Below are 14,458 nucleotides of genomic sequence, written 5' to 3' on the forward strand. Positions count from 1 at the left end.
AATATGGGTACTTGATCCGCAGCTCTGCAAATTCTACAGATTGTTTCGGTAATTCAAGTTCACCATCTATTTGGACTATTGCAGCGAAAATTGCTTTCCTGAAGGTGTTCCCGAAATATTCAGTTGAACTTGCTGAGATTCTTCTTCTACACGCTTGACGCCGTTAGTTCACTGCATGCAAAGCGGAGATATCGGACCTTGAACTTCCAGTTGCTTCGTCAGAGAACTGTACATCAGTGTCCAATCGGAACCACCACCCAAAAATGCGAAAGTTCTGACCGAACGGCCGTTTGCGTGGAGAACTAGAAGAATTATTCGAAAAAGTACTTGATGATGGTGTTGGTGCACGGAAATCACACCAGAAACCGGATGTAATAAGGGGCTGTTCATTAATTATGTAAGGGTTTAGTGGGAGGGGGGGTTTGAGATTTCTTACGCGCCATACAATTTATTTTTAATTTTCATACAAAAAATCTTACCATGGGGGGAGGGGGGGGGGTTAAAAAACCCCGAAAATTGTCTTACGTAATTAATGGATCGCCCCTAACCGGTGATGCTTTTGTTCGGCACCATCCATTCCGCAAATAGGGGCCTTGCACGGCCATTTTACGCGCGTATACAAGCACCGCCTACAGAGATGCTCCTCTTGTGCTACCTGCCACTTGCCCTCCAAAGTCTTCGATTTGAAAGAGCTGCAATCTTTCGGCTTATGACCAGCTATTTTGCATACCATGCAAAAACGCTGGCTTCCTGGTTAACTTAGAGCTTCAAACTTTTTCGGAACGTTTGGATCTCAAATTTTAACCGCGTGCACCTCAGACGTGTGAGAATTCACCACGGCTTTCCCCTTCATCTTGTCGGTTTTGTCCGTAACTGGCGTTACACTGCTAGCTGCCGTCACAATAACGTCCATGCCAAATGATATAACAGCCAAGCCAAATGATATAATTCTGCCTAGTTTTCAGGTCACGGAGTTGGCGCTGCACGGACTTCAGCCAGTAAGGTACTGATTATTGCCTCTGGCCGGCCGTAAAGAACTTTCAACGTCTTGATTATATCCGGGACGTTAGACGGGTGCAGAAGCAGACTACAAACTGCTTTCTTTGCGTCTCCTTTCGAACTGCGCTGAAGTCCCATTAAGTTCTCCGATTCGTTGTAGCCACAAAGCTGCATAGACGTCTCGTAGCTATACTCCAAAAGATCGGCCACTCTGTTGGATTCCCACCGGTTCAACATTTGACACATTTCAGTCTAACGACTTTTCTTCCATCAAAATAAAACAGATTTTTTTCTAATTATCTTGTGGAATATGTAAAAAATATTTAACCGGTTCAAAAATGAATCGGTAAAATGAACCGGTATAATAAGTTACACATTACATTTGTAGGATTAGTCATTTATCAAATATTAACAGTTAACTTCAAGGAATATTTTCTGAAATGAAAATAAATTTTTCAACCGGTTCAAAAGTGAATCGATAGAATGAAACGGTTCAACAAGTTACACATTTGAGTTTACGATTAAACTGCTACTAAATTATAGCAGCAAACTTCAGCGGTTATCTCCTGAAATAAAAAAAAATGATTTTACCGGTTCGAAAGTGAACCGGTTCATCAAAACACTAGATTAAGCATAACGTTTCACCTCCCGTTGGAAATAAATTTTTATCTATAACAGTTCACTTTTGGGCGCTGGAGGGTTAAAGTGCTCTTAATTAAGTTTTTTTAACATTATAAGAGCACATGCGGTTAACTTAACATCGAATATAAATTAATTTGTAACAAAAAGATTTTAGAAAATTTTCAAACTTTTGATAAAAACTCTAATTTATGATCTAGCAACACGGCTGGGCTAGCAACAAAGTGGCCTGTTGCAAACCAACGCAACGATGTGAAAGTAGGCCTTTGCCAAAACGACCAATGAGAAGTGGTCTTTTTTGACAGGCAATTGGTTTCGTTTTTGTTCTTTGACCTGACACGTCTTGTCTTAGGTTTTGTATTCTGTAACTCGAAACCTTCCTAATTCGACGGTCCCTTCATTATCGAATTATGGGAGGTTGACTGTTTTTTTTTTATTTCTTGATTATTCCAGTGTTGAAATAATTTTTCATGGCTCACTATGATATGTAATAAATTTAAATATTTCAAACTGAAGTTGACATGAAATATAATAAACTAATATTCAATGATTGCCCATTTCACTCCGCTTATCGACTTAATCCCCACAATTCTTATACATCTAAAATCGACGATAAGAGAGAAAAAAAAAATCCTACTAAATTGTCGATTCAGACCAATACACTAGAAAATCAATACTTACAAATTCGTTCTCCAAAACCTCGTGCAGTATAACGGTGTAAACTCCTCCTAGTTCCAGCTTCACAGAAGCAATTTTCCTCGTTCCATTGTCACTATACAGGTCGTATTCTCCATCCGCTACAGGAAACTGATCATACGTGTTCAACGACACATTATACTGAGCATCAGTGTTCCAGCTGTTTTTGAGCAGCACTTTTTTGGCGGTTTTTATGTTTGCCAAGAATCTCACCCGAGGAAGGCCACGTTTGTCCTTTTCCGCTGAGTCTGCGTACTCTAGAAGATTAACGTTGTTTGCTTTCTGGCTGATGAAGTAGCTTACTGCATTTCCAGGGTTCAAATAGAAGGTTCCCGTGATGTTGGACATATTTGCTTTCACGCAAAAGCTCTCCGTAGTTTCAGCTGTGAATCGGAATGTAGTGTTCTGCATGGTACTCACGTGGATGGCTTCGAAGGCGCCAATCGATTGCACGGTGAAGTTGTTGAAGTTAGGTATTTCCGATTTGAAGTGATAATCGCACGGCAGTCCGTTGTATATTCTCAGCTGAGACTCCATTGGCGTGGGCATAACTGCATTAGTTTCGTCCAGTGCGAGTTCAACAAACCCTGATAGAACAAATGCTGCTCCCGCTAGAATGCCGCCGAAAGAGAGCTTTTGCAAAGGAGTACGAATGCCTACCTTTTCTAAAACGGGGTAAACTAATCCTTCGAAGAAGGGAATAAATGCAAGAATTAGCAGGGGATTGATAACTTGCATTTGGTCGGGTTTGATTGTGAATGCTCCTATTTCACCATTCATCCTCGTAGCTTGGAAAGTCCATCGAGATCCTTGTTGGTCGAAAAGTGCCCAAAAAACAGGCAGTGGAATGTACAATACCAAAATCTTCATAAGTGACTTGATATCCTGCACGATTTGTCTTCCATATTTCATCTCGGCGTAATCCAACCAATGAGATCTCGGATTTTCATCTTGTTCCTTGACTTTCGTTGACAAAGCGTTTCCAATGCATTTGAATACCAGTACAACCATATTGCCCGCTGGTTTTTTGATCGAGTACATCGATTTGCCACATGCAAACACCAGTATGGAGAAAATCATTAGCACTGCCGGCACTCCAAAGGCGAGCGAAAAACAATCAGTTTCATTGAAACAATGAATGTCTTCTCGGAGAATTGGTGTTAATGTGGTTGATATGAGGGAACCGGCATTGATAGCAAAGTAGAACAAGGAGAAAAATTTAGCCAGCTGAACTGCTTGCTCCGGTAGCTTGAATTGATCGCCTCCAAATGCCGAAACACACGGTTTGATTCCACCGGACCCAACCGCAATGAATAGCAACCCTATCACGGTCATCGATCTGGAATTAGAAGAAAACAAGTTGCAAATATTATATTCATAATTGCTAATTATATAAATAAATTTTGAAGGCATAGTTTTGGTGCAAAATGGCGCATACAGCTCTTACAAATTATGAATACCAAATACCAAATAGAAAAAAATGCTGCACAGTACAAAATTAAAATGAAGCACACCAAAAAAATACTCAATAAAACATTAAAGAGCCCTACATAAGAGGTACCATACCCACACAGTTACGGATCACCCACAGTGACGGATCACTTTGGCGTTCAACATCGGTTAACTCGCTCAAAACATAAACGTTGATGTAAAACATATTTTTCCTATGTTATACTATTTGTCTTCTAGCATTTGTAAAGTTAAGCACAACATTCAACCGCTTAATAACGGTGTACTTGACAAATGTTTAGTTGGTACCACACACAGTGCCGTAGCGTGCGGTTGGCCAGGTTGGCACCCGCCAAGGGCGCCAGCCTAAAGGGGGCGCCAAAATGCGTGAATCACTCGGTAAAATTCTCAAAGGTGCATATTAGATTAGGGCTTATTATTAGTAACAATTCAAAAAAATAAAAAAATAAAATAGGACATACCGTCGATGGGGGTGACAATGGGTCTGGGGGGTGAGATTGGGTCAAAATGGAAAAATATGATTTATGAAATAGTTCAGCTAATAACGCTGATACTACTAAAATTTATAATACATATGTAAGGGAACATATTATTACACATAACTAATCACAATAAACATTTTTAGAAATAGTAGTTTTTGTTTAATAAATCAATAAACTTATGTGTTGAAACTAGACAAAATTTACAACATTAAATTTCTCCTGTGCAAAGTATAACGCATGTACTTCAATTTCTATTGTTATATTAGCAGAAGGTTAAAAGTCTTTTCATTGCACTTCACACGTATTTTCCGAAATCTATTTGATTTTTCCACAAAAAAATATTGTTTTTCGGTACATTGTCTAAAACATTAAAAATGGGGGTGAGATTGGGTCAAGGAAGAACGACGGTGAATGAAATAACAAGTCTACTTTTTTGTCGTTCAACGGTGTCATGAGTACTCTTTCCTCATTAAGATGTATTTATTCTTTCTAAATACAGCATCGCTGAAACATCAAACAAGTCTAGTTGAGGATTCCGTTCATTGATTAACAATGCAACGCATTTTGACTACTTCTCAAACCAGCAACTGTTTTTCGTGCGCAACAACATCGTACTATTTTATCAAATGTTTTATTTTTGATTTAATTATTTATTAGCGTTTTTATATTATAGAAACATCTCACGGAAGTAGAAATGAGTTGGATTGCTGAAATACCGGGATTATGACGTCAACATCTGCCTAAAATGTAATAATCGTGGAATATGTCGCACCGAAATTTAACTATTTCCGAAGTTTTAAAATAATCACTGATTCTGTAAACCTTTGGGGAAACTGAATAGGTTTTATGGCAATGGGGATGAGACCTTGAAGACAATTTGAGGGAAAAAACAAGAAAATTGTGTAAACTTGACGATAAATGCTGGGTTTACATATTTTTTTCTCATAGCTCTTCAATTTTTTGCTATAATCGTTCGTTTAAGTGGGCTTATCATACTTGTGAAACATCTTAGATGGCTTTTCGTCTTGTTTGCAACGTATTTCATCAATATTTTTCAGCTGTGAATGATTTTACAATCATATTCTATTCTCAAAAAAAAGTTATTTCAATTACAGTGACCCAATGTCACCACCTCTATGGGATGAGATTGGGTCATTTTTCATTTACTTGTAGCGCCTCAGTGAATACATATTTTTCTATAATACCAATTAAAGAACATACACACCAAATTTGAAGTTTTTTGGAGTTAAATTGCGAAAGTTATTCAATAAATAAATCGTACATATCCTTTTTTGACCCATTGTCACCCCCAACGACGGTAATAAAGAAACGTACAAAACAGGTTTTGAAAGGCTTTAACAAAATATGCAATAAGTATTTCAAAAGATATTGTTCATTCCTATATATATTTTTAAAGTTTGAAGTTCAAATAAAAACACATAAATTAAATTTGTTAATGAGAAGAAACAAAGATTTGTATCATTCAGATTTGTATGTATGCTAAAAGTTAGCCTGTATGTTTCGATCACTCGTTTTTTTACTAAAATTACAAGAAATATTTTCACAGAATACTGAACATGAATCTAAGATTATCCTGAGTGGGATCCACGAAATCATGGGCAGATTTTCAACAGAAAATTGGGCAAGATTCTCACAGAATCAATTACAAGATTCTCAGCAGCAGGCTCTTGCTTTATCTTGATCGGTCTTTCACATAATTCTAGGCGTCATTCTGATATAATGTTCCGTATTTTTTTCATAACTCTAATCATTTTGTAAACTGCTCTATACCTAGACGAAAATTCTCACACCAGACATAATTCTAGAATTTGTAATATATTTTTAACTAGTGTTCCCAGCAAACTTCGTCTTGCCATCAAGTAGTCTGTTGAAAAACGCTATGGATCGTCCCATACAAAATGACAGTTCCGTGCACTCTCGTTTTTTCAACGTTCCCGGTGAATATCCTGGTGAATACACACAAACTCGTTGGAACCCTTGACGAACAAAACGAAGAAAAAATCATTCAAATCCGTTGACCCGTTCGTAAGCCATTTCGTGACATACAAACACCATTTCTTTTTTATTTATATAGATAACCGTAAACATGTTCTACACTAGCTGAAACTCGTTTGGTTTAAAAAAATGCGGTGGAAAAGTTGAATGTAACTATTTAGACTTCTTCATTAACATTATTGTTAAAATTTGATCACCTTTCAAGAAGTTTGCATGACTGACATTTTCCATATTCACCTTCTCTTCCACCGTAAAGGTTGGAAAAAACTTTAGATTTTATTGTGAATATTTCCATTTTTCAATATCTTACTGTGAAGAATGCTTTCAATTTGAATGGTAATAACAATTCCTTGAAAGTAAATTGAGAACTCTTCAATATATTACAAATATTTTTTTATTGATTTACAAACAGCAGTTTTGCAATGAAGCTTTTAAATAATGTCTTGACTAAATCTACGCAAAATTTCAAATAAAAATATTTCCTTTCAAATCCTGCTTTCTCTATGAATTTCCTGAAAAATGATATTTCTATAAATGTCCAAAGAATCTAAACCATCCTATCATATCTCAGAAAATATAACAATTTTTCCTTTACAATTACTATTATGAGGTTGGTCTTTGTTTAAGAATCATAATTTTGTAAAAGATTGCTATGGCTTTCGAGTTGTGTTTCTGGTATAAGCTCTAAAATTCTGCTTGAAAGCAAATAGTCCGACATGTACAGGAGAATTTCGTTAAAAATTTGCATTTCACCAAAATTTACAAATTTTGTTTGAAACATCTAGTAGAAACTGTACATTTGTTCTTAGCTATATAAACTCTATATTTCTTCGGAATTTGTCAATGCATCTTTCAGATATTATTCAAAAGTACTCAGAAAATTTTCATTAAAAAATAAAAGAATACTCATTTTTTCTTGCAGGAGATTTAGTCAATAATTTAATATGTTCTGATCTCAAGGAAATAATATGACCTTTTATGACGCTTTTGACGATTTTCATAAAAATTCTCGTAGAAATCGCTCAGACTTTATTTTTTTTGCTGAGCTTTGATTAAGGGGCGCTGAAATGGAGGTTTGCCAAGGGCGCCATGAAGCCACGCTACGGCTCTGACCACACAGCTATTATTATATGGTCGTTTTCTGTAAGAAGTGCCGTCAGCATTCATAAGCTCCCACAAGTGGTAAAATTCATATGTTATAGCATAAAACATGCTCGTTCGCTTCGATTTAGTGTGAATTCATCTTTAGAAAACAGTTTTCTTGATTGTTGATTCTAAATACCGAATATTAGCACTTCTAACTAGTGATCCATAATACGGACCAGGAAATGATTGTTTACCACGGTTATGGATCACTACCAAAGAAAGTAGATTTCTTCCATTTTAAGCATTGGATTCGACATTTTCAGACAATAGCACTAAGGATAAAACTAATACAACATCAAGGTTGGTAAATTTTATGTTTTAGCAGACAAAAATGAGTGAAAAACTTGGTGTGGAGCGAAAACAGTTCATGCCTCAGCTACTACAATGCAGTATATCACAAAAAAGGACATTTTACCCTTGTTTCCAGCTCTAACAATGCTATTTTTTGCAGAAATATGTGACACATTGTTAACTTTCACCAAATCATGCAATACAGATGCATTGAGTTTAAAATGTCTTGATTTTGTCGACTGATCCGTAATATGTCACAATTTGATCCATAATATGGTTTTCAGAAACCGATGCAATTTTTAATTTTTATGTAATCCTATGTAAACATTACACTGAAAACAGTTTACTAACCGATGTTCCAATTTGAAACGATTCAATTCGTGCTTTTCAATTACAATTTTACGTTTTCCATGTCGTTTTATTGAATTTTATAGGCTGGACTCCACACTATTTGATCCATAACTGTGGGGTCATGGTAAAAACCTCAAATAATACCGTCAAGCTACCATTACAGTGCATTTTAGAAAAAAAAATATGCGCTTCAAATATACTCACTCTCGTACTTGTTTGCGAGTAATACTCACACTGTGAGTTGCTAATTTCTTACTCTAACTCATGCAAGACGTCATATCATAACTCACTGCGAGTATTACTCACGTAAAGAGTAATACTCGCAGGGCGTATGACGTTTTCGCATTTCTTCTATTTAGGCTGCCTATATGTAACATTTTTGTTTTTTCGTTTTTGTGGTAATCTCGCTTATGGTTGCAAAACCATAAATATTTTTAGCAAACTTAATGTTATCTACAAGTTGGTCTAGAAAACTCGAACAAATACTAAATGGGATTTGTGGCCGTTACGTAAAGTATCCTTTCGAGCAGGAGAACTGAGAGTTTCGTATCTTGGTATAATACTTTAAGAAGAGAGAATCAATAGTTTCTGTCCCAAAAAGGGAATTTATCATATTTTGCTTCGAGGAAGACCGTAGTAGACTACTAGGAAAAATCACACGATTTTGAAAATACTGACTGCAAAAGTCGAAAATAAAAAACTGAAGATAAGTTTATCCATATCCATGGGCCTCCGACTACTTTTTAAATATTTTTACTGCTATGCGGTAATAGCAAGCTTGCATAATTTTTAAATATTGAATTTTCAGTAGCACTGTTTTAGGAACAGACATTAAAAATATGTATCGATAATCTACCTGCGCTCGTTATACGACTGCTACATGCGTTCACTATTCTCATAATGGTCCCAAGTCAGTAGAAAGTTGAAAAAATAAATTTTCTGAAATAATGTTCGCTTATTTTATCTATCTATTGCAAGAAAACTGGTGCATATCAATGAAAATTGAAAAGGATAGCTAAAAAAGCTGAGCACAGATGGTGCTGAAGTTGCCACACAAATCTATGCTGGCAACGCTGTTTGGCAGACCAATCAGAGGCTGGTTCGTTTTGGCACGAAATTAAGATACGTATTGTCGAGTAATTGTCTCTAAAGTGCTTTTAAAGAAGAGTGACGTCTCTGTTCAATTTGAACGCGGATTTGTATGGAAATGACAGATCTCTGCTGTTCCAATTTTGACGTTGCCGCCACTCTTATTCAAATCACTCTGATTGTCTGAGGTTTTTATTATTGGGTAGTGCTATAGGCCTTTTTATGTGACAGGTCCGTGTTTGCATTTGTTTACACCGGTGGAGGACCGGTGCAAATACGGGGCTGTCATTCTCATAGAAGAACTGTCAAAGTGCTTCCGAATCAGCTGATTTGAAACGTCTTGTGAAAAGGCCTATGACTGCGCGGATAAAACTGATTTATTTAAAAATTTATTAGAATATTTTTATTATGTTATTCAGTTCAAATTTGATGTCCTCAGCATATTTTAAATGAGCAGCACAGCAAGTAATATATACTGTATAAGTATATGTTTCTATGGGTTTTCGGCTATAGGTACCATAAACGGCTTTCTGTTCTACACCTGACGTTTCGGTCACATTTATTGTGCCTTTTTCGAAGGATAGACAACGATCAATCCGTTTACTCGTTTCAGGTATGTCTTAAACATAATTGCACGTCAAGCCATAAGTGTTTCGAGTTCCCTTCTTTTATGCTCGTTTTGAAATCTACCGGTTGAATTTGGTGTACCTCCTACGACAATTCACTACCGTCAATTTCGCGCCAGCTATCAATTGACGTCTGCTATTTGAATAAGAAATATTTGAATAAGATGAGAAAATTCTAATTACACTCAAATTTTTTTTACGTAAAAAAAATGCTAAAACCCAATTCGAAACCCAAAGCAATGACAAGTAGGTTTTTCGGCATGAAATTGCTTATTGGAGTTAAGAGAACACGTTTGGGAAGAAAAGGACGTTTCCTTATAACACTTCATATTTCAAGAAACCCCATCTCATAAGCATGTTTGCCTGATAATTAGAATTCTAAGCGATGACATGCAGATTTTTCGGAGTGAATTTGCTTATAGAAGTTTGATGAACATGTTTAAGTATAAATAGAAGTTTCTGAATATACTCAACATTTATTTTACCTAAGAAACTACGTCAAACCCTGTTTAATAAACATATATTTTAAAATAAAAATTCAAATCGATAGTAAGTTATTTTTTCAACACAAAATTGATTGTTGAAGTTAAGTTAACATGTTTGAGAAGTTTTTTTAATTTTTGGTCACACTTAAAACATATTTCACCCGAAAAACTACGTCAAAATTAGTCCAATTGACATTTATGCTTGCAAAGAAATAATCAAAGCAAAAATATGTTATTGTTTTCAACTTCAAATTGGTTGTAGAAGTTAAGTTAACATGATTGATAACTAATGCAAATTTTTGAATGACTCTAAATTTATTTCACATGAGAAACTAAAAAAATCTCTCTTTCAGCCTATTAGCCTGTAAATCATAATTGAAGAATACGACATTTGTTTTTTTTTTCATTCTAGATTTGCTTACAGAACTTTTATTAACATGTTTGGGTTTAAAATATAATTTTTGATTGCATTCAAAATTTATTATACTTTAAAGATTAAGAAAATCCTAATTTTAAAATTATTTGTCTCTAAATAAATATCTATGGTATATGTAGTTTTTTTTACATTATTGTGATTGCAGAAGTCAAGTAAACATTATTGAGTAGAATATAAATTTGTGACTACACTCAAAATTTATATTACCTTAGAAACAGCAAATACCCCTAATTCATTAGTCAATTTGCTTGTAAATCGAAATTCTAAGCAATGATAAGTAGTTTTTTCGGCATTAAATTGCTTATAGAAATTAAGTGAACTTGTTTGAGAAATAATATATATTTTCTTATAACACTTAAAATTTATTTAACCTAATAAATTACGAAAAATACAATCTCATGAGCTAAGTTGCTTTTAAATCAAAATTTAAAGCGATGACACGCAGCTTTTAAGAATAAATTTGCTTATAGAAGTTGGATGAACATGTCTATGTTGATATAGAGATTTCTGATTACACTCACAAATTATTTTCCCTAAGACACTACGTAGGACCCTGCTTAATAAACATATATGCTTGTAAAAGAAAACTCAAATCGATAGATTGTCCTTTTTTCAAGATAAAATTGATTGTGGAATACAAGTCAATATGTTTGAGAAGTAATACAAATTCTTATTACTCTCAATGTTAAGTAGATGAAAAAACCGAATTTAGTACTATACCATTCAATTCCACTAGAGTTTGTATCCTTTGACAGATACGCGTATTTCGATCTCAACTGCAAGGCCGTCTTCAGTGTCGTGTACTCAATATTAATATTTTTCCCAAAAAACTAGTCCAATAGACATATTATACTTGTAAAGAAGTAATCAAAGCAATAATATACTGTTTTCTCATAAAACTGCTTGTAGAAGTACAGTAAATATGTTTAAGAAGTAATGGAAATTTTTGATTATATATCACGGTGTGTTTCGTAGAACAACTTTATTACAAAAAAATAGGTAAGTCTGAAACTTCGCCACAATAAAATTTAGGTCTCTCGCGTTCATTTGCTGCAAAAACCAAAATAATCGGTCGGGGGGTCTAGAGTAATTTTTTTTTTGTTTGATTTCGAGAGACTTGCACATATGTTTGTATTTGCGTATCCGTGTGTTTATGTACATTGGGATGGTTCAAAATTTAAAAATGTTTGAGAATCCACTCTTCCATATGTTCCTTGACATCCTTACTATATAAATAGTGTTCTGTGAAATTTTCAGCTTTCTAGATAGTGATTTAAATGTGGCCCAAAGACAATGTAGGTTTATGTGGAAACTACTATGAAGAAATTTTGAGATATGTTCCAAACACGCTTGTAATGTAATATAAGTACAAACTTATTATCCCATTATAAAAACTCATTTTTCTACCATAACAAAGAAATTTGCTCAAGAGAGAAATTCAATCCAACGGATAGCAGAAGAGATATTCATGAGTTTGTTTGCTATTATTTGGCTCAATATGGAATTAGAGCCCTGCAAACATGTACAAAAATCCCAAACAACAACAGACCTACATTGTCTTTGGGCCACCTTTAAATCACCACCTAGAAAGCTGAAAATTTCACAAAACACTATTTTTATGGTAACGATGCTAAGGAGCATATGGGAGATTGGATTTTCAAACAGTTTTCAAATTTGAATCGCCCTAATGTACATATGTTTGGATGTATATTTAAATGAATGTACGTATGTATATCTGTAAATAAATATTTAAGTATACCGTAAAATCGGGTGTAATTGATCAGAAGGGTGAAATTGATCATCGTATCACACGATATTATTTATTCGTAATGGAGCACAAATTTCAATGTAAGCTGCAGTAAATGAACGTTGCTTGTCGTAACTATTGTTGAATTGTGCGTTGTGAAGTTTTTTGCGTTAAAGAATGTTTATTACTATGAAAATAACGTAAAACTTCGAAATCATGCACTGTGCAGTATTGACAAACACCTATGAACTTCTATTTATAAGCAAGGATTTGAACATGGTATAAACCTGAAAGTTTGTGAGGATGCTTAAGATATATCCCCAAACCAGATTTCATCACCAAAACTCGTACCAATTAGCTCATATGGTTGAAATAATTGAATTTCTGTTAGATATCATTGAATTCCTTAGGAAATTGCATACATTTAGGCGTTTTATGCGTAATTCTTGAAATTTAACTTTTCATTTTTTATATAAATATTGCAATGTTAAGAATTTCACAAGCATATTCGGATTCAGGGAGCTCAAATTTATCACATAGAGTTGTTTTGGAAACTAACAATAATGGTATTGACGAGTGATCAATTTCACCCCGAAATGAGATCCTCTGATTTTTTATTTTAGAGGTATTTGTTAACACTAAAATGATATTTGTTAAAAAATGTCGGTACATAAGTCGATGAGGCTCACCTTCGTACTTGTTTTCCTGCATTTAGTTGTTTGACATTGTTAACATTATAGAAAACAGACTAGAAAAACCGTGAAAAATGATCAATTTCACCCGAAATTACGGTACTAGGATTACTGGAAAATGGATATTAGTAAAGATTTCAGCGCTTTTTTCAAATGCGACCGGTCATTTTTTAAAACTGTTATTCATCTATAAGTATTCACCTATTAGAATAGCAAATAAAGCAACTATTTCCAATAAAAAATTAAATTAATAAGATTTGTAATTTATGTGCAAGAATGCAATACATTTGAAAAGGTTCCGGTATTTCAATTTTGTATCTACGAGTAAAAAAAGACAATTCGCATAATATATGATCTCGTCCTAAAAGCCATAGGTGACCAAGTGTGTAGCTTGTTATTACTGAGCAAACGAATGGATTTACACTTTATTTCACAATGCTACGATGAAGAATAGATCCTCCTCTGTCTCCCAGCGGTGACAGTTTTTATTTTGGTCCGTTTATCTGCTTAATAACAACGAGCTACATACTCAGTTTTCAATGGTTTTAAGGGTGAAGATACATAGAGGCCAAACCTCGAATTTTCAAAAGCACAAGTCTAGAGAAGCAGACAACCGGTAACTCACTGGTCACTCGCTGGTGGCGACCAATCAATAAAATGTTCGACGTAAATGGTTGTCTGGTTCTCTAGATTTGTGCTCTTGAAAATTCGAGGTTTGACTTCGATGCATCTTCACCTTAGGACGAGATCATAAGTTATGCGAGAAATATTTCCTAATAACTTCTTACATCATTATGATCAATTTAGGTATGATTTTCAAGGGTTTTCGTGGAAAATAATTAAAATGATGCTTGAGACAGTTTTGCGATTATGCGTATATCATATGTCATTTATGCTTATTACAGCTCTTTTGACCAAGAACAACTTTAATTTCCATGCCAAGGTATTCAAATGGTTTGATCTTGCAGTTTGTCCCGTACCTCCATACGTTCCACGCAATGTGCGTCGGTACAACAACACATATCCATAAACATTTTACACAATATTAAAAAAAATGTTCTGGACCCCCCGACCGATTATTTTGATTTTGGTCGCAAATGAAAGAGAAAAATCTAATTGTTTTAAGTATGAAATTTGAGACATACCTATTTTTTTGTAATAAAGTTGCTCCACAAAGACACCGTGTATATAAGAGCCTATACATCGTAATTTAAAGCGATAACCAAGCATGGGAAAGTTCACTCACTCCCCCGAACGCTACCGATAAAATATCTGCAAAGTTTCTGCTGCCAC

At 34.7% G+C, this 14,458-nt stretch overlaps 1 protein-coding gene across 2 annotated transcripts in view; it reads right to left on the reverse strand.

The window, feature by feature from the left end:
• The window catches only part of LOC5570568 (peptide transporter family 1), a 107,507-nt gene that overhangs the window by 1,983 nt on the left and 91,066 nt on the right, over positions 1–14,458 (reverse strand). For both annotated transcript variants that reach the window (XM_021849499.1, XM_001653186.2), the window contains one exon: positions 2,320–3,673. In XM_021849499.1, the coding sequence (XP_021705191.1) occupies positions 2,320–3,673 (1,354 nt within the window). The remainder of the gene's footprint in view (positions 1–2,319; positions 3,674–14,458) is intronic.

This window comes from Aedes aegypti, chromosome 3 (genome assembly GCF_002204515.2).
Source record: "Aedes aegypti strain LVP_AGWG chromosome 3, AaegL5.0 Primary Assembly, whole genome shotgun sequence".
Lineage (NCBI taxonomy): Eukaryota > Metazoa > Arthropoda > Insecta > Diptera > Culicidae > Aedes > Aedes aegypti.